We start from the raw sequence: 19,507 nt of genomic DNA, 5'->3' as shown, positions 1-19,507 counted from the left end.
ACCTGGCACAGAGTGGTAGGTGTCTGAAATAGGTTCATGATAAATATCATGTTCATCCCGTCATCTCCGAGCTGCTAAGGTTACAGTTTGTAAGACAAATTATGTTAGAAACATTGCTCCTTCATTGCATAATGTATTGTATAGACAAATTGTGAACGATGGTATGTACAACTATAACAAATGTTTGTTTGTTCGTTGTTTAACGCCGCACTCAGCAATATTCCAGCTATATGACGGCGGTCTGTAAATAATTAAAACATGTAAGATATGCTTACAAAATGATGTTGCATTTTCCTAATTACTTTTTGCTCAGATACACCTGCAATAAACTGTCCTGACATAGCCTACTTGGGTACTTCTGCCCAAATTACCTGTTCCACGCCTGACAACTTCACTAATATGATTTTCAAATGCCCATGCGAGGACGTTACACCACAGTGTCCGGTGGTGTCAGGCTGCATCACTGTGTCAGGCTATAATGCAAGCATCATCAACCAAACACAGACTGAACTCACGATTATCAGTGTACAAGCCAAACATGCAGGGAACTGGTCATGTACCGATGGAGGAGATGTTGGAACAACGTTTTGTCTTCTTGTCCTGGCAAGTAGGTGGCCGTCTTTATCCATGTATACATGCATTTTGATAAGCAATTATACTCAGTTCTAGTTCGGACGACCTCTGTTGCCAAGTTGTAGAGCGGAAGGTCAGGAATTCGATTCCCGTCCATGTAATACCAAAAGGCTCTGAAAAATGGTACTTGTTGTTACCCTGGCGCTCACACACACACACACACACACACGTGAATGCACGTTGCTACATAAGTGCAATAATCTTGAAGGAGACGCTAAAAAAAAATTCATCTCACCTCACCTTATATTTAGAAATATTTCAAACTCTCTCTAATGAATGTAGGATATTAGTTTGCGTCTCACATGAGATCCTAGAACCAAATCCAAATCGCGAGTATGCGACAATGCTAGAGCGCGACATTTTGTCCATTTGTCGCATTGCCGTGTTGTCGTATTGTCGCGCTTTAAATACTATTTATGACTTTTTCCCAAGGCCGGCAATACGGCATTGCTGAAGGTTGAAGGTTGTCGACATGTCGCCCAACCTAAAATATGTAAAAAATGCTTTAAATGCTCAACTTTGCCACAACGTGACATTTTGTTAATGTCGTGTTGTCACCTGTTCCATTAAATGGTGCGCATTTGAAGTAAATTAGTTTACATACGCATGCGCAGAAAGACGTATGCTTCTTTTCAAACTCCAGTCGCCTTTCGTAAGCAAAAATGTTTATTCAACCAAAGTACCAACGGCATTGCGGTTTGCTTTTCTCAATACAAAAACAAATCTTCCATTGTAGCATTTCAAAATATTTTAAATATCTTTATTGTAAGTAACGTTTTTCCTCTAAAGCAAATGTGTTTCACAGCAAGCAACAATCTCTTTGCATTTCTATGATATTTTGATCTGGGCTCCAACAACATTTCAAATGGTTGAGGGACACGGTTGGCCCAGTCGTTTTAGTAGGCGTAATTGCTTGTGTAGAGTTGCGTTTCCTTGGCGCAAGTATGAATGCGGTTTCGAATCCCAGCACTAATCACATGCATCACTTAGGACCTTCCACTCAACGCGGACGCTATGAAATAACGAAATTAAAAAACCTGACCCAAATTGTACCCATCAATGTGACACAAGCACACTTTGGGAACGTTAACCTTGTGTTTGTCTGTGGTAATCACCAGTGGAATATTACTCCTGGAGGTGTTCACGAGCTACAGCAGAACAGTAAGCATTATTCATATCGGGATTCAGCTGCACGTCAAATGTCTTTAGCATAATTAGGTCAGGGTACTCTGACATGTTTATCCATTGCATACATGCTAAGTGCTAAATGTAACACATAACACCATTTACAGGAGGTCCTGTTACTTTATGTGGCTATGTATTGCAAGTAGAAGTCAAACAAGCTGTGTTTTACGGAAATGTTTACATGTGCTTAAAATAAGTACAATACTGACTCTTATCGTAAATCATGTTTCTTAATTCGTGTTTTGTTAACATGAACCGAGCCACGTCAGAATGTCACAAGAATGTATCTATCAAACAGTGATGAACCAGTGGTTCGCAAAAAAGTGAGCGTAGTCTGCCAAACCGGTGGCACCCATTGCAAAGACATACAATAAAAATCAAACGTTCGCCTGAATAAAGTGAATACAGGTCAAAATAGGACGCGCCTAATATGATAATGTTGTCCACATATCAACCATAAAAGCCATTTGAGGCCCTTGATATTGTAACCCTGACCAAAGTTTTCTCTGTTCCCATTCTCACAAAAGTTACCTAAGCATTGCAGGTGTTCATGGGTTTTTTGCATGAATTTACACCACGACAGAATTTCAGTGATTTTTAAGCTGGACAGTGATCACATTGAATATAGTTCCAGTTGTCATCTGTTTCTAATAGTGTGGCGTAACTACATACAGGTTTAGTAACAATTTCCGGGACTTTTGTTGGAGCTTCAAAAGTTGCATGGTTGACATGTTGGGTACATTTCTAAGTTTGACGCAAAAGTGACAAGAATAAAAGTCCCAAGCTGTTCCATAATTTGTGTTTGTGATGTGTACCACCTGTAGGGCAGGATACGCGCAACTTTTCACTAACACCTGGTGTCATCACTATGTAATTGTGAGTGAGTGAGTGAGTATGGTTTTATGCTGCTTTTAGCAATATTCCTGCAATAGCACGGCGGGCCACACCAGAAACCTATGTCGGGAATCGAACCCGGGTCTTCGGCGTGACGAGCGAACGCTTTAACCACTAGGCTACCCGACCACCCCAGTAATTATGATTTATGCTCATGGAATAATACAATCTACTCTTTTGAATGTGGAAAGGGTTTTGTCGCTTTTATTAAATTGTTTTTTACATTTAGTTTATTTGATAAGAAAGCAAAATACTCGAAAGCAAACGACTTTGAAACATACACATAACAGTCCCATGTTCTATATCATTGAACAAAACCTACTCCAAATATGTGTTTATAGAACACAAGCAACCGGGCACAGATCAAACACAGCTTTTGTAATCATTATCTGGTTGATCTGTATCACCTGACGAGTCATAGAACCTTACTCTGCTCACAGTTGGGACACAGTTAATTAAGAGGGTGCACCATCAATCAACGAAGCAGCATGCGCAGTTGACACTTCACGCAAACTAACTAACACTTATGCATACGGATTAAATTGTCAGGGTGAGTGTCGTGTAATTGTTGAGAAGTGATACATGGCCCATTTAATAATTCACGTCATCCTTAAAACAGTACCGTTAGAAACACTTTACAGTTATTTTGTCCAAAATAAATGTTGTCTTTGAGCATGTAAGAAGCGCAAATAATTTACTGATAATGATTGTTTTCAAGAGACAATTATTCTGTTACAGGGACTAATGTACCAACCACTCACTCTGTAGGAGCTCCGTCAACAGAAGTCTCTCCAAAGGATGTTTCAACTCTATTGATAGTTGCAGCAGGAGTTACTTCGGCAGTCACCATCATCTGCTGCTGTTGTCGAAAAAAGGTAAATCCAGCTGAAACACCTCAATCCAGTCTTCCCTCTAAGTCAAATACGGCATATTCTGAAGCGGTTATAAGTTTTCAGGACGTTAGTAAACGCAACGGCATAAACGTCAGTTCAGAGAGCTGTGCCACCCACTGTTCGGTCGTGACACTAAAATATACTGAAGATCCGCATGACAGCATGGGGAACGGGAGATCAATATACGACAGATTGTACATGAACTAAACAGACAGTCTGCCCCTGCTAATAAAACCAAGCAGAACGTAACCGTACCACTGTATGGCGATGCACAGAGCAATATAGTTAGGGTTTTTACAATAATTATGATTGATCAAAAGCAGCAAATTCAATCTAATTTTGAAGATAGATGTAACATGTTCATAACCTGCTGGTTTTGTTTTTACTATGTAAGCTCATGCATGTATTTACCAAGTGAATATACCCTAGCAGTACAGAAGAGGGGATAATATAAGTGTAGCAAATACGTCAACGATTGCTGTTCATTCTCATTGAAGTCTGCGCAGTGCAACACTAGTACTTGTGATTTCGTTTTCCTTTTTGTGAAAACAGGTAGTTGTAAATTCGTTAGCTCGTCACCTATAGTCCAGATTGCAAGCAAACACATTATAGCTCATTCTTAGCTCATTCGCGACCAAAAATATTTATAAAGCCCCTATCATTCATTTACTCACAAATTGTGTTTTAAATCACTTGCAATCGATACATTATGTTGTTGTTTTTATGTTGATTACTTTCTTTTCATTTGTGTTGTGTTGTTTGTATCATTATTGATGTATATTGATGCATTTCATGTGTTTGTGGTTTAACGCCTCACGCAGCAATATATCAGCTATATGATGGCGATGTGTAAATAATCGAGTCTGGACAGGAAAATCCAGCAACTGACATCATGAGCATGGATTTATGCAATTCGGGATACGATAACATGCATCAACCAAGTCAGCAAGGCTGACCAACCGATCACGTTCCATATTCATGTGCCATTGAAACAGGTTTAAGTGATAATTGCTTCAATAAACAAACATAAATGTTGAAATAATATAGATTATATGATTAACACTACGATGGTCATGCAATGGACAATGTAAAGTTAATGACTCAATTAATAGCATATGTCTATACTTAACTGGAATGTTGTATTTTTTTAAAGTGTTATTCGAATGAGTTTTAACAGCAAGCTACGGTTTGGTAACGGTTTTCCGAATGGTTACTGATACCATTCTATGTATGTGTGTTGGATCTGATGGGTAGATATGTAGGCTTAAGACCTTTTGGGGGGAATGGAGTGGTAAGTGTTATTGGATAACTATAACATATTGAAATTTTCATTCATTCATGTCACTTCAGGCAAATCTATAAATTTACCCGAAGTGCCAGTAAAATTTTCCTGTGTTTTTCTATAAAAAAAACTCCAAGATGAAGTGCTCATAAATTATGATCTTCAACCAGTACATACTCATGTCACTGCCGTCATGTCCATTATCAAAAAATGCGTAAAGCTTACAAATGGAATTTCACGATCTGAATCGTATAATACTTACTGTCCTATCGCAGTGATTGTACATATTTGCAAATGAGACAAAATTATCATAAATTTATGTCAACTCGAATGCGAAAACAGGATTTTACTCACCAACATATTTTGCAATAATGAACTCTTTTGCATCTGACAATGTTAATACAATAACATGAACATACAGCACAAAATATATATAGACTGACAAGTACTACATTATTCTTCTACGCATGGTACATGTAACACAGAATGATGTACCTATACAACTGGAACAGATATCTAACTTTTGATATTTTCACTCTGTCCTCACTGGTAAACATTTGCACATGTCCTGGGAGAATTTCGTAAACGTGAGTAGAATAATTAAAACTCAATAAATAAAGATAAATAATTACTTCTAAATGCTACTGGCATCAGGGTAATTATATGATAATAACATTCTAGAGCATTGTGACCAATGAACTTAATCAATCGGGATTGTAAATTCAACAAAGGCCTTCTTTGCATAGTGGTAGAGCGTCTGCCGACGGGAAGGTCTGGGGCTTGATCTCCGACTGCGTCATACCAAAACACGTTAAAATATTGTATTGGTAAGGAAGAGAATTGATGGAAGTCACCTTCTTTATTGTGATGAACAAAACGTTTCGGAGTATACACTTACTCCTTTATCAGGTGAATGGATTCTATGAGGCAGAGAGCACATGTATGCACACGTAAGAACAACAAACGAAATAAGATAACAAAAGGTGGAAACTTAACTAGGGAGGCCGACAAATAGTTGGTGATAATTTAAATCCTGGCTTCCAGTTGCCCTTCATGATAACCCTAATTACCGATCAGCCCTAGTAACTGTAAAGTATTGGCTTCCATTGTCGATTGCTTGTAACGTATCAGCTTCAGTTATCTTTCCCTTGTTAAGTTTGAAGGAGTTAGTATATGCTCCAAAACGTGTTCCTCATTATAAAGAAGTTGACATCTTGAAATTATCTTCCTTATGTGTATCTCATCTAGATGCCGTTTCCAAGAACTGTACTTCTAGTTACCCTGCTTAGTGCTCCGCTTTAAGGGGCTTAATAATGACTTAAATTCCATCTAACCTCCTCTTGTCTAAAAAGCAATCTTGTTAAAATGTACAGAGTTCTCCCATTAGAAAAACACAATGTTCTAAAATATCAGAATATATTTCAATATATTGTTTTCGTAAACCGGAAACAGTATGATCAAACAAAACAATACCCTCAGAAACATTATATTTTTTAGGTTAAAACACTTACACATCTTGGTAGTTTGTTTGTTTTTTTAAAAAGATATGAACAATGAGGAGATTATGTATACACACTAGTCTAACACCGGTACTGATTGCAAAATATGGCTCTTTATTTTCTGTCGTGATCGCGTGAAGGTAATTTATAATGTGATTAAATGTAAATTGTAAACTGTTTTTTCCATAATGTTATGCGTCGATTACAAATTGAAACAACATGTTAACACAGAAATCTTTACGTAAAAGAACCTAGTGTGAAACAAACAAACAACCAATTAATAGTACACAATCAACAAATGTATTAAAAACATTCACGAGGTTTACAAATCAGTACCAAATACTGCACAGCAATTACAATCGCAATACAAAATAGAGTGGTAGTACAATATGCAATGGCAATGCATAATATGATGGCAGTGGTCAGTATCAAACACAATCTTACCATGGTGATAGCAAAAGTCAGTGATAATAAGATATATTCACTCTGCGGCGACAGCGGCCAAGTATCCGAAACAGGCCAAGGCAGGGATTCTTGGGTGATGAGTGATGCACACACTAAAGTTGGTCTTGAAGTGATGAAAAGTGTAAGAGATGCGTAAACACGCCTAACTAGCTACTGGATACTTCTACACAGTGCTCTCACCAGACTAGCTGTACAGGAGCATTCCATATGTTTCTCCACCACACTTTACCATCCGCTGTATTCCGTGCCGGAAGTTTACATACAACACCAGCATCTAAATATAGTAACTTCCTGACGACTGCTTACATTGCATAGAACTTCATTCCTGACGACTAATCATTTTCAAAACAAAAGGCAATGAGCGTCTGAAGAATTTCAGCAGAAACAATGTAACACAGTTACAATCATTGTTAAACAAGAACATGCGCTGCCAAAAGGCGGCACGGGTGGCCCAGTCCCCAAAGGCGCCGCGATTCGCTGTGCAGAGTTGCGTCCTTTGGGCACGCCAGAAAACTATGCTTGTGGGTTCAAATCCCGGTTCGCCTCGATTATGTTTCTAGGTTTGTCAGCATCATACCCATGCTCGTGGGTTTCACCGAAGTGGTAAACGTCCAAACCCGCATCACTTGGGACTTTCTTCCCACATCAAGTTGACACGCCGTGATATAACTGGGATGATGTTAAAAACGGTGTTAAACCCAACTCACTCACTCACTGACCAAAAGCAATAGTTTGTACTTTAGTGAAAAGTGGTTTCTTGTGTACTCACTAATCAGACTGATCAAGGAAAAAGCTACATGTAGTACTACACCAAGGAGACACTATTTGTGATATTTTTTGCAGCAATGGTTATACAATATTAGTGGTAGCCTGCAGCACATGCCAAGTGAATCAATATCATGGGTACTGAGTGATTGCAGCCAATTAAAAAGAAAATAAAGTCAATTTGAATCAATTTAAACAAAACATCTCTGAGGGTTATACATAAACACTTCAAAAAAAAGAAACGCACAAGTAGTATGTTGTACATTGAACCTGGCTACACAAAAAATCCGGTATATGAATTGGATAGACAAACTGTGCGTCAAAACGCAACCATTGTCGATTTGCAATGTCTCAAACGACATTGTTTTGTTCAAAAATGTCATGGAGGAAAACAGTAAAGCAAAATGCACGTGCAAGCTATGGCATTAGTAACTCGTGGCAGTGGCTATAAAAAGGCAAGCATAAGCCAATAATTTGTCATTCAATTGTCAACATTTTTCAAGTTCGAAAATGTCCATCGAAACATAGCCACAGGACATATCCAAAAAAGGGAATTGCAGACTTCTGTTGCTCACCACTTCAACGTCCACCACAGCACCATTTGCGCCTTTGGGACACAGTTCAATTCCACTGCAGACCATCCGAGAACCGACCGACCAAGAGTTACCACCCCTGCACAGGATTGCTACATTCGACTGTTCCACCTACGTCATCGCAATGCCACAGCCACGGAGAATGCAGGACGCATCCCTGGTTTGAGGAGGATATCGGACCAGACTGTCAGGAACCAACTTCTCGAGGCTGGAATCCGACCCAGAAGACCAGTTATCGTCCCTTTTTTACAAAAGATCCATCGACAACAAGCTTGTGTTGGTGCCATACCTTTAAAGCCGAGACGAGTGTTGTTTTGCGATTAATCACGATTATTTCTTCAACGGTGAGATGAAAAAAAACGTGTGTATCGTCGTGAATTCGACAATTTCGGTGGCAGAAGTGTCATGGTGTGGGGGGCATGTCCTACACCAGAAATGACTTGGTTGTGGTTCAGAAAATTGTGTCAGCCAATCTCTCCATGAATCAAATTCTTCTACCTCACCTTCTTCCAGTCATTGACCGCCAGGGGAGCTGTTAAACAGGACAACGCCCCACTGCACACAGCTAGTGTCAAGGTAGACTACCTTCATAATGCCAACATCAATGATTTGTTCTGGCCGTCGAGATCCACAGATCTCAACCCAATCGAACGTATCTGGGATGAACTCGATCGACATGTACGTCAACGTAAGATCATGCCGCAGACACTCCCACAACTGGCCAACGCGTTACAGGCAGAATGGCGCAGAATTCTGCAGTGGATAATTTGTACACTTATCCAGTCAGTGCCGAGGAGATGCAGAGCCGTGATTGCTGTTCAGGGCGGTCACATGCGATACTGAGTTTAGCGCAACCTTGTGGCCTTATCTGACATGACAACATGTGACTATCGAGCTAAAAAAATTCATTATTGTATCTATGATATTAAATTAAATATATCGATTTTATTAGGTACAATAAATTTACTTTTTTGTTTGTACAATTCCAGTGGGTGCAATGAGTGAAGCCAATTTATGTTGTCCTGCTCTGTGATGTTTTTGGAATGTTGATAAATGCGATGTAAAACAATACTCACTCGTATCTTCAGAAATAATTTCCACACACTTAACGTGGTATATATGTGACGAAATAAATCTGCACAAATACTGTCAAAATCTGCCACAAGTGAGGAGTTAAAATGTTACGTCACATCAGTATATTGCAATCATATAGCGACGTAACTAATCTGTATATGGTGGAACATGCTCCAAACGTATTGGTTTATGTAACTCGTGTGTGTTAAACGTCGAATTGCTTCTTTGAACGAAGTAAGGGCCCCTTCCTTTACTCGACAGAGCTATCTCCTGGTGCGGGTCAATTTGAATAACGTGACCATCTAGCTTACTCATAATGGCTCCGACCTTTTTCTGACGCATACATGCATGTTAGTGTAACACTAGGTACAGGACTATTCATGGGGCCCTTTCCAAATGAGGGATAACATACAATTCCCTACTACTGGTACAGAATGCACAAAATGGCATCTTAGGAATGTTTTGAAATAGCTCATAGGCCACTTCGGTGATGTATGCCACAATTCGAATAAATGAATTCGTTGTTAACATGTCGAACCTTCGTCGATCACTTCCAGGTTTATGCCTGCAAGACTTTCTCATGGACTGGTGTATACGTGTTGCATGGAATTCACAGTAGTGAAAAGAGACACGACAGACTGGGATATGCAGCAGAAAGCAGAGAGGCTTTCTGAGTGACACTTATCTATGTTTGTTTCTTCAAAGCTGCACTCAGGCCAGTAATAACTTTGTCCAAATCAGCAACTGAATTAGTTATTGCCTGGCGATACGTTTACACTATGTAAATTGATACATGTTTAGTGTGCTTTAAACCGAACTAATGAGGTGCGCACTCAGCAAGCACCATCCCCTTCTTCCATCTCAACCTCCAGTGGGGACCCAGTGAAGATAAACAAGAATGTTTCCACAGCACCCCATTGCTGGTCGTAAAAGGCGACCGAATTGGGCAGCATGTTTGCCGTGGGCTGCGACCCTGTGTCGGCAGAGGAAGGGATTCTGGTGGTTGAGGGCGACGGAGCCAGCTAGAGCTCCTTAGTCCAACACACCACTTCGAACCTAACTTCACCTTGACGGGCGGTAGAATGGGCCCGATGCTATCAATTGGCTGGTCATGTCATGCCCTGTACATACTTTTTCGCACAAACGTCGTCACGATATGGCTGAAATATTGCTGATGTGACCTAAAGGATAAACTCACTCACTCACTCGTACAAACGTTTGGTACTTAAACATAAATTTATTCAAAATGTCAATTCTAAATATATGAATCTATAAACTTTCTTAGAGCCCTATGCCCAGAAGGCGGTTGCTCATGGGCCAATCTGGTGATGCTGACCTCCGAATTTTGACGTCTCCAATTAATTGTCACGGACCGAACCAGCCTGACCCTTAATTCGGTAGATAGTTATAGCGTCAAATTTGCTGGCGTATGCCGCCCCTTTACCCCCGGTCTTTGCAGCTTGGAGATCCAATGCAGCATAAGACTGTCCTTGTTGACACTCCATGGTGGATGGGGAAAAGGGGTGCAGAATTATTTCCCATTCGACATGGCTTCCCAACACCCTTGTTAAAAAAGACGACACATAGAGGCTGACGAAAATACTACGCCAACTCGATCCGACTATTGGCCACGTTTCTAGGTTGTAGAAGCTTTAGACAAAGAACCAATCAAACTCAATCCATTTGCAATCTCCAAAGGTATCATTGGTATCTGCGGAATGGTTACAAATGTCCTTAAAGCTTCGTTCTGGCTCTCCCCTTGTAGAATGTGCATGGAGACCTCAATCTGTCAATCTTCTTAAATTAAATGAGTTTGTCAATATCAAGGCTGTTGTCTCAGTGCACAGGACACTGAACTCATGTAAGGGCATTGTCCGTGACAGAGCTCGCTGCCTGTCCGTCATGTCTGAAAACGATATAGCCAAGGAACTTGAACAATAGTTGGTCACGCCTGTCAGACGGTTTACTTTTAAGAAGGATGGTGTGGTCCAACCAACATACACCCACCTCTTCACTTTTGCCCGAAACGTCTATCCCTCAATCTAACAAAGCTGGTTACTGTAACATCGGAGAGGAGGTGTATATCCCCAATCCACTCTGGTGCTACACCTGCTAAGCGTTTGGACATGGATCCAAGTCCTGCCAAGCCTCCGCTGTTTGTTACCACTGCGGTGACAAGCACGAGGCCACTGACTGCAAGAAGGATGTGACGTGTTCAATCTGTGGTTGGAACCATATGACTTTTTCAAAATGCTGCCCTGTGTGGATCCCAAATCATGAGAATTAAGACCGGACAAAATGTCTCGTACCAGGAAACCAGGAAGAGGGTTGAAGGGCTCACTACAAGCACTTCGACCATCTCCTACTCGGCTGCTGTCTCTCGTCCACCTGTCAATACTGCCTCTATCGACTGCCAGACTGATCTGACATGGGTCAAGTTTGTTCAGCCACTTCCAACTGCTTCAATCCCGAAACCAGCTGTGCCATCTTCATCTGTGACACCCCCAAAACCAAAACTCGTCAAAAATGTTGAGTCTCCGACTCCTAAAATTACACCTGAACCAGAACCAGTTAAACTTACAAACAGGGAAAAGAAAGTATTGAAAAAGAAGCAGCTGAGAGAACAGCTGCAAACACCAAAGGCCACCTCTCCTTTAGGAGTACTACAAAGTCTTCCTCACGTTTGCGTGACATTTGTCCTGTGGAAGCACCACAATGAATCCACAAAACATAATACAATGGAATTGCAGAGGTCTTAAGAATAATTTTAATGAAATACAACTTTTAATCCAAGATTTTAAACCGTCAGCTTTTTATCTCTAAGTAGTGAGTAGTGACTTAACAGATACAATCTACGCACAGGAGTATTTAAGCAATGCGCTTTCACAGAAGTAAAGTAATATTTGTTCAAAGTTTATCTAGATAATCATAATTATCAACCACTGTGTCTCCGAGTCTCGTTCACATATTTACTTCCTGGTCATATTATTGCTCTGTGATCAGCTGGTCATTGCAGTATCCTGCTAATTCATGTATTTGCGATGGAGAAGATTGTGTGTAAATTAATGTCCATGTTTGTTTTAGTTTAACAGCCATTCTCGTTCACAAGCAGGAGCAATGCCAATTACTACCTCTCAATGCCCGAGGGCAATCAGGTTGTGTACCCAACCACGAGCAATACAAGCTGCACGTGAACTCTGGAGAGGCAGAATAAATATCTTATACCCAACTTCAAAGCAAAAGGCTGCACGTTTTTTTGTGAGTCAATGGGAGTGATATAGCACAAGTTAAATCGAACAGCTGTTTTCTATCAATTTTTAATTTGTGTGAATTCTTTTGCAAAGTCACATTAAAACATGTCGATAAAATAATGTTGGTGTGGCAGGATCATTCTGGGTACATTGATCTTTTTGGCTTAAGATCAGAATGTAGAAACTTTGGCACCAAACGAACAGATATCTTATTCATCTGTAAATGTTCATGAATAATACTTTCAATGGATCCTTGACTAAGACCTGTGTCTTCAAGAAGTTCAACAAGGTTATTCCGCTATGTGATAGTATAAGTTTTACTATCTCCTTGATTTAATCTTCATTGATGGAAGTTGAGGGGTGTCATAGCTACTGCACTTATCCCCATACACTTATGACACGCGGTCATGAGTTTATTGGGGAGTACTTATCTCTAAAGTAAAAATCTTGAAGACTGCTCGATACTCGTGGTTTGTTTTTCTGTTTCTGTGTTCAACTGGCTGTCACTAATATACACACGGCCTCAGCAGACCAAATACACTTGTAATGAACAACGTAAATAACGTACGACATGTTCTAGTTCATTTTGTTATGGCCCATAGTTGAACATTAGTCATCTGTTTACCAGCCCTCGTATGTTTTCGCATGTGAAGTATCGCCAATTGTTCTCTCCATTGGACGAATACCTGGGTTAAAATTGATCTCTCAGCAGCCCATTCTTGTCGTCAAATGTCAATCACTGGATTGTTTGGTCTGGTATTTAGGGACCGCTTTCATATAGCAGGAATCACTTTTAAACTAGGTGGCATTAAACATCAAACAAACAAACAGTCAACACTTAAATACACGTCCCATGATTCTATAGCTATAGTCCCAGCCGTAACATGTAACGCAATAATAATAACCTCCTTAAAATGACATTTACCACGATGTTAGTGAAGCATAATACATTCGAATAACATCAGATCAGAGGCTTTGGGAAATAGTATGTTCATGTGACGATACCGGAATTCTCAATTCAGCTTTATTGCTGACTAACAACTCTCGATGTCATTAACTGTAACATTTCCCTTACAGGTAAAGCGCAGTTGCAGAAAAGTTCTGACTGTTGTATAAAATAATTATCTACACAGTGATTTTAATTTTAATGCACTGAAACATATAGCAAAAGCAGAATGTTCATTTGTAGAATCAAAAGCAGTTTATGATCAACAGATGACTTCAGCGATACAAGTTTTGCTACTCACAAGCAGAAGTATTAGAGAATGGATGATAAGCAAAATACGTGGGGAATAGTGTAGGTCCTTACCATCCCAATATATATGAATTACTGGTTTGTCTAGGTCAGACTCGATAATTTACAGGGTGTCATCTTGTAGCTAGAATATGGTGAGAGCGGCTTTATATAAAAACAAACGTGATGATGATTAGTTCATGTGAGAGATCAGCAACATTTCGTTGTAACATGTTTTATTGAAATGATAGCGAACATTAAAAGGAACGTCTTAACTGACATAATGCAGTAACAAGGTGTCAGCCAACATCAGAATAGTGATATTTCTATCTTCAAGTGCATGGATCAAGAAAAACTAAGCGTTAATTTAGTAACAAAAATGTCCTTCAAACGAACAAGAGTGGCTTTTCTGAACAACTACTATTCAGATCAAGAGTCCACTATGTTGACTGACACGGAATTACAAAAGGGCAAAGTAAACAAATCATTATATTTAATTACATCATGCTGAATTTAGTGTTTGTTGATGTTGATGATTTTTAAATGAGCAGCCCATGTATCGTGGAAACATACCAATGTCACTCATTCTCTGTTTCAAAGAGTGTATGGGTGAGCGAATTTGTTTCAATTATAAGGATCTGTCATGGCGATTCTCGGCCAGAGTGACCTTCAAACGGGTCTGATGACACAAATTCACGTCCGAGTTTGTCGCCACCCGATCCTGGTAAATACTAACTTTTCAGACATACATGGGAAAGTTATACATCCCCCAAAATATCTAAGATGGCCAAATAGTTATAGATACTAAGATTTGATGTATAACAATATCTAAAGTTAGACTTCGCGAAACCGTCTCTGGTCCAATATACATTCTTTGTTAAATTTATCTGATTGCATATTCTCCGATGTCTTAATCTTTATATAATGTACATACTTTTCCTCTGGTTGTTAAAAAAGTTATTGTACCAATATTGTATAAGAATAGGTTGAATTTGGAAATCGGAAGCATGCACTAACTCGAATCTCACTTGGATGAAGTTGTTATGAAGAATCTACCCCATTTTAAAAACGTTTATTTTTGAAAATATCATATAGATTTAGTTAACCTTACCGAAACGTTCACATTTTCATACACATGTAAAACAAATGGTACGAGACCTGATCACTTCAGAGCCCATTTTACCTTGATAACGTCACAATTGGTTATGACTTCACACTCCCAAAACACAATGCAGTCATGTCATTTTTTAAGACATTTATGGCGTTAGTGCAATCATTTTCCCCTTATGCGATAACTGACATGTCACACATGTGTAACTAATTATCCAATTTGTCATATGAGAATTTTATGAGTGTAACTCCAAATATGTGGTAAACACCAAAAAACAACATAATTTGCAGACACCCTTAACATGACATGAGGATGACACATATGTTGGCAACGTACTCTTGGTCATACGCAAGACTAGTTCAGGTACTGATGTCTTGCAAACAGTTTAGTCCCTTGCTACGGTTCGTGCGATTATATGTATAATGTACCCTATTGTTTCATAATGTTTATTAAGGAACACATACATTCACTGATACACAATGTTACTGCTCAACGTATCGTCAACTGATAATGATAAAGGCAGAGACAAGGTGAGACATGTTCCATATAAATATTCCGACATTTCTTGATTATTTTGTCTTTTCCTTGAGACGAGTACACGGCATGTTTTGAAATAACATTTTTAAGATTCTCTACGAATAAGACAAACCTTAAACGCAATGTTTTTCCAGTCTTCCGTAGATCTTCAAATGTTCTGGCTCTCCTATTACTGAAAACACTCGTCTGAAACAAGGATACATTCGCTTCAACTGTACTAAGCCTGTTTACGTCTTTAATACATCTATGTTCAGTGTCTAACTGACTATTTGCAGAGCTCCCTAATGCAACATATGTCTTCAGAAAAAGACAAGTCATGTGTTTATGTTTCACTCTGTTCTGTGCTTTCGCCAATCTTAGTTCTAAATACAAGTTAAATATTTCTTCCAGAATAATGATCACTTCTGTCATGTTTGTCTTCCAAATCGCCTTCCTCTGTACGCATTGTCTCAAACTGTTTCTTCGTGTTCTCATTGTTTTGCTCTACTGTAGATTTCAGCATAATTAAATGTGATGTTCTGTGGTTTTTGTATGTTTACATAATTATGTACCAGTTCTGTCAGAAACAGTGGTTTCAACAAGAATTATTAAAGCAAAATTACATTGAAAGTAACAAAAGATCGATTTTCATTTTTGCTAAAAAAAATGTGATGCCATGCTAAAAGCTTACCCTTCTCTGGACCACGGACATATCATGGTATAGCCGTGTCAACAGATTATTTACTATTGCTATTACTTCAGAATGTTATCACGAGTGAGGATTATGAGGAGATAAATTATGGTGACATGTGTTACACCTGACTAGGTACACTAATATAAATTATAAGATGAATGAAACAATAATTATACTGAAATCTTCAGAAGAACAAAACAATGTGGACATGAAGAAGCACTAATTTCACTCATGACACATTTTCCTTAATCACTCGTACCGTGTGGGTTATTGTATAAATATTCATATTGTCGAAATGAAATAAAGTCAAACAAATTAGGTGTGAAAGCAAACACTGTTTTCTGAACACTGTACTTAATTGAAATGTAAACAAAGCAAAATTTAGATTTCACACTTGGTAGCATTTTCTCCTATTTTGAGGGATCCGTTCGTCCATGTGTTGCATACAGTGGCTCACATTTATTTCAGAATATACATGGGAAGAGGATCGTAGGAAGAATTTGGCCATTAATAATAGATACTTTACAATAATCTTGTAAATTCAGCAGACATTGTCAAAATTTCCGTCCTGCTTGACACCATGTTTATTTGCTTCTTTGTTGTTTAACGCCGCACTCAGCAATATTCTAACTTTATGAGGGCGGTCTGTAAATAATTAAGTTTGGACCTGACAATCCAGTGTCTGACATCATGAGCATCGATCCACGCAAGATGCATCAACAAAATTCGCTTCCAATAATTACTACAAGCACAGTCGCCTTTAATGGGTGGCTGATAACTTTTCTACCCTGGATCTTCACGGGCCGCGTGTCGCCATTACTGACGCAAAATCACGCACAACGACAACGGTATTTACCTGCATGTGTGACTAACCCTTGGTTACAGAAATCACAATATGCATATGCCATAGTTATGAACATACATTCCCTGAATCAACGAAAGTCCTTCTCTAAACTTCTCGCGTACTGCCGTCAGGGAAAACGCCATTTTGTAAAAGTCGACCGCCGTCGTACTGCCGTCAGAGGTCATATATATATACACTTATGACGCCAAGCTGTTCAGTAATACATTACACGTGAGACCGCCTCCGTGGTCCTGTGGTAGAGCGTCCGCCAGGAGAGTGGAAGGTCCGGGGTTCGATCCCCGGCCGCGTCATCCCAAAAGACGTTAAAAGATGGTACTTGTTGTTACCCTGTCTGACGTTCGGCATTAAGGGGCTAAAACAAGGACTGGTCGGCTCGGAGTCAGTATACTGTGTCTGAGTGGGATATTCATGTTAAACTGTGGCATGGTATCTGAGTGAGCTAGCACTATAAATCGGCATCAGTCCGGACTAGTACAAGCAGCCACACACACACATACACGTGCATGCACGTCGCTATATAAGTGCAACAATCTTGGACGCGACGTTAAACCCCATTTCACCTCACCTCAGATTACACGTGATGATAACTTCATGGCACATGAGTCAAATAACACTTACTTAATCAAGTGAATGCGAGAGTCTAAGGTCGAATCTAATGTTAGATTGGGACCCCCATTTTGCTATTACTTCCCTTTCTATGTAGTAAAATCTCATCATGTCTTATGATTTATAATAATACCTAAATATACACGGTTTCAATATCGATATTTCTGATTTAATAGTTTGTTACCTGGTGAACAAACAAATACGAACATAAACTATCTTTATCCACAGCTTTTTATGAGCTAGTTCTAAGCATAGCAGAGTTATGCTCCCATTTCTTTGTACGTGTGTATACCTCTCTCTGTCGTCTTTTGCCGTCATAGCTGAAATACGATTGTCAACATTTATAGCAATCTATAATGATGTTGTCAAGTAATTATGTCGTTCACACAGTTTTCATGAAGCTGTATAATTACAATTAATCGTCGGAAATTACTTTTTTAGGTGTACGATAAAAGGTGGCGAAATGTGTTGTTTAATAATGCATAACAATATCTCAGACAATATTTAACCCTGTCTTTTTCAAACCAGTTTACTAAACTAAACGGCAAAAGAAAGTATAGTTTGGCAATTTGTAATTTTCCTAAAAACGGCGATAACTTATGGAAAGTGGGATTATGACTGCCCAGGAACAGCTACCAAAAAACACCTCACCCGAACGCGCCACCTTTGACGCCGCTCGTTCGGTGACAGAAAAATGGTGAAACAGGTTTCCCGCCTATGGCATAAACTGCACGTGCATGTTAGCTGTATAAATGCGTTCGTCTGCAGGGTATAACCACACGTGAAGGTCGCACACAAAAGAAATGCCACGACTATCACAGGAGCAGAGAGAGAGCCATCGGTATGGCCGAAATTGGGGCAACACAGGTCCAAATTGCCAGAAGGTTTAGTTGCACACAATTGACAGTAGACAGGCTGATTCAACGGTACAGGCAGACATGAAGGACACAGGACAGACCTAAAACCGTAGTGACAACACCACTGGAAGACGGTCAGATACGGCTCATTCACCCGCGAAACAGATTCGTAAGGGCGACGGCGACGGCGGCGGCAGCAACAGCGTTGGGACATCCCATTAGCCAACGTACAGTACTACGACGACTTCGTGCTGCTGGAATCCGAGCATATCGTCCTTTCCGAGGAATGGTACTGACTGCTCAACATCGACGCCTGAGACTGCGATGGGCAAGGCGGGTTCGACGCTGTCAAATGAGAAATTGGCGTCGAGTGCTTTTTACTGATGAAAGTCGGTTTAACTTGTTTCGTAATGACGGCAAAGAACGCGTTTATCGACGCAGATGGGAACGTTTGGCTCCGGCGTGTATTCGAGAGGTCCATTCATTCGGCGGGGGAGGTGTCATGGTGTGGGGCGGTATTTGTGGAGATCAGAAGACTGATTTGGTGATTATACAGGGAAACCTGAACGCTGTGCAGTACAGAGACCAAGTGTTGCAGCCAGTTGTGCTTCCGTTCTTACAAAACCAACAGCAGGGGACATTGTTTTAACACGACTCACTCAGAACTTTCTAATCAAGCAGAACGTTGACGTTTTGCCCTGGCCTGACCACTCACCCGATATGAATACTATTGCACATCTGTGGGACCATCTTGACAGACAGATTAGAGCACGCCATAAGCCTCACGTCAACAGACAAGAATTGCAGCAGGCCCTGAGAGACGAGTGGCAACGGATTCCAGTCCACGTCATCATAAGACTGACGTCATCGATGAGGCGGTGTATCACAGCATGCATCGAGGTAGCTGGAGGTCATGCACGCTATTGAAGGCAACTGTGTCGACAATGAACTTGTAGTGTGTCTGACAATGTTTTGGTGACATTTCAGACAACTTTTGAAAATGAAATTTCTTACCCCACCATTATTTACCTTGAGCTTACATAACCTGTGATTGCACAATTTCATTCAAACTGAGGTTGATCAATAATGT

At 39.9% G+C, this 19,507-nt stretch overlaps 2 protein-coding genes across 2 annotated transcripts in view; both read left to right on the top strand.

The window, feature by feature from the left end:
- Positions 1-3,812, top strand: part of LOC139457534 (uncharacterized) — a 33,048-nt gene extending 29,236 nt beyond the window's left edge. Inside the window, exon 4 of the mRNA XM_071238916.1 lies at positions 3,451-3,812. Within this exon, the coding sequence (XP_071095017.1) occupies positions 3,451-3,812 (362 nt within the window). The remainder of the gene's footprint in view (positions 1-3,450) is intronic.
- Positions 1-19,507, top strand: part of LOC139456997 (zonadhesin-like) — a 387,647-nt gene that overhangs the window by 130,594 nt on the left and 237,546 nt on the right. The gene's annotated exons all lie outside the window — the stretch shown is intronic.

This window comes from Haliotis cracherodii, unplaced genomic scaffold (genome assembly GCF_022045235.1).
Source record: "Haliotis cracherodii isolate W230 unplaced genomic scaffold, xgHalCrac1.p SCAF_12, whole genome shotgun sequence".
Classification (NCBI taxonomy): Eukaryota; Metazoa; Mollusca; class Gastropoda; order Lepetellida; family Haliotidae; genus Haliotis; species Haliotis cracherodii.
Note: the sequence above shows the minus strand (reverse complement) of the source record. Positions and strands in the feature narration are given on the sequence as shown.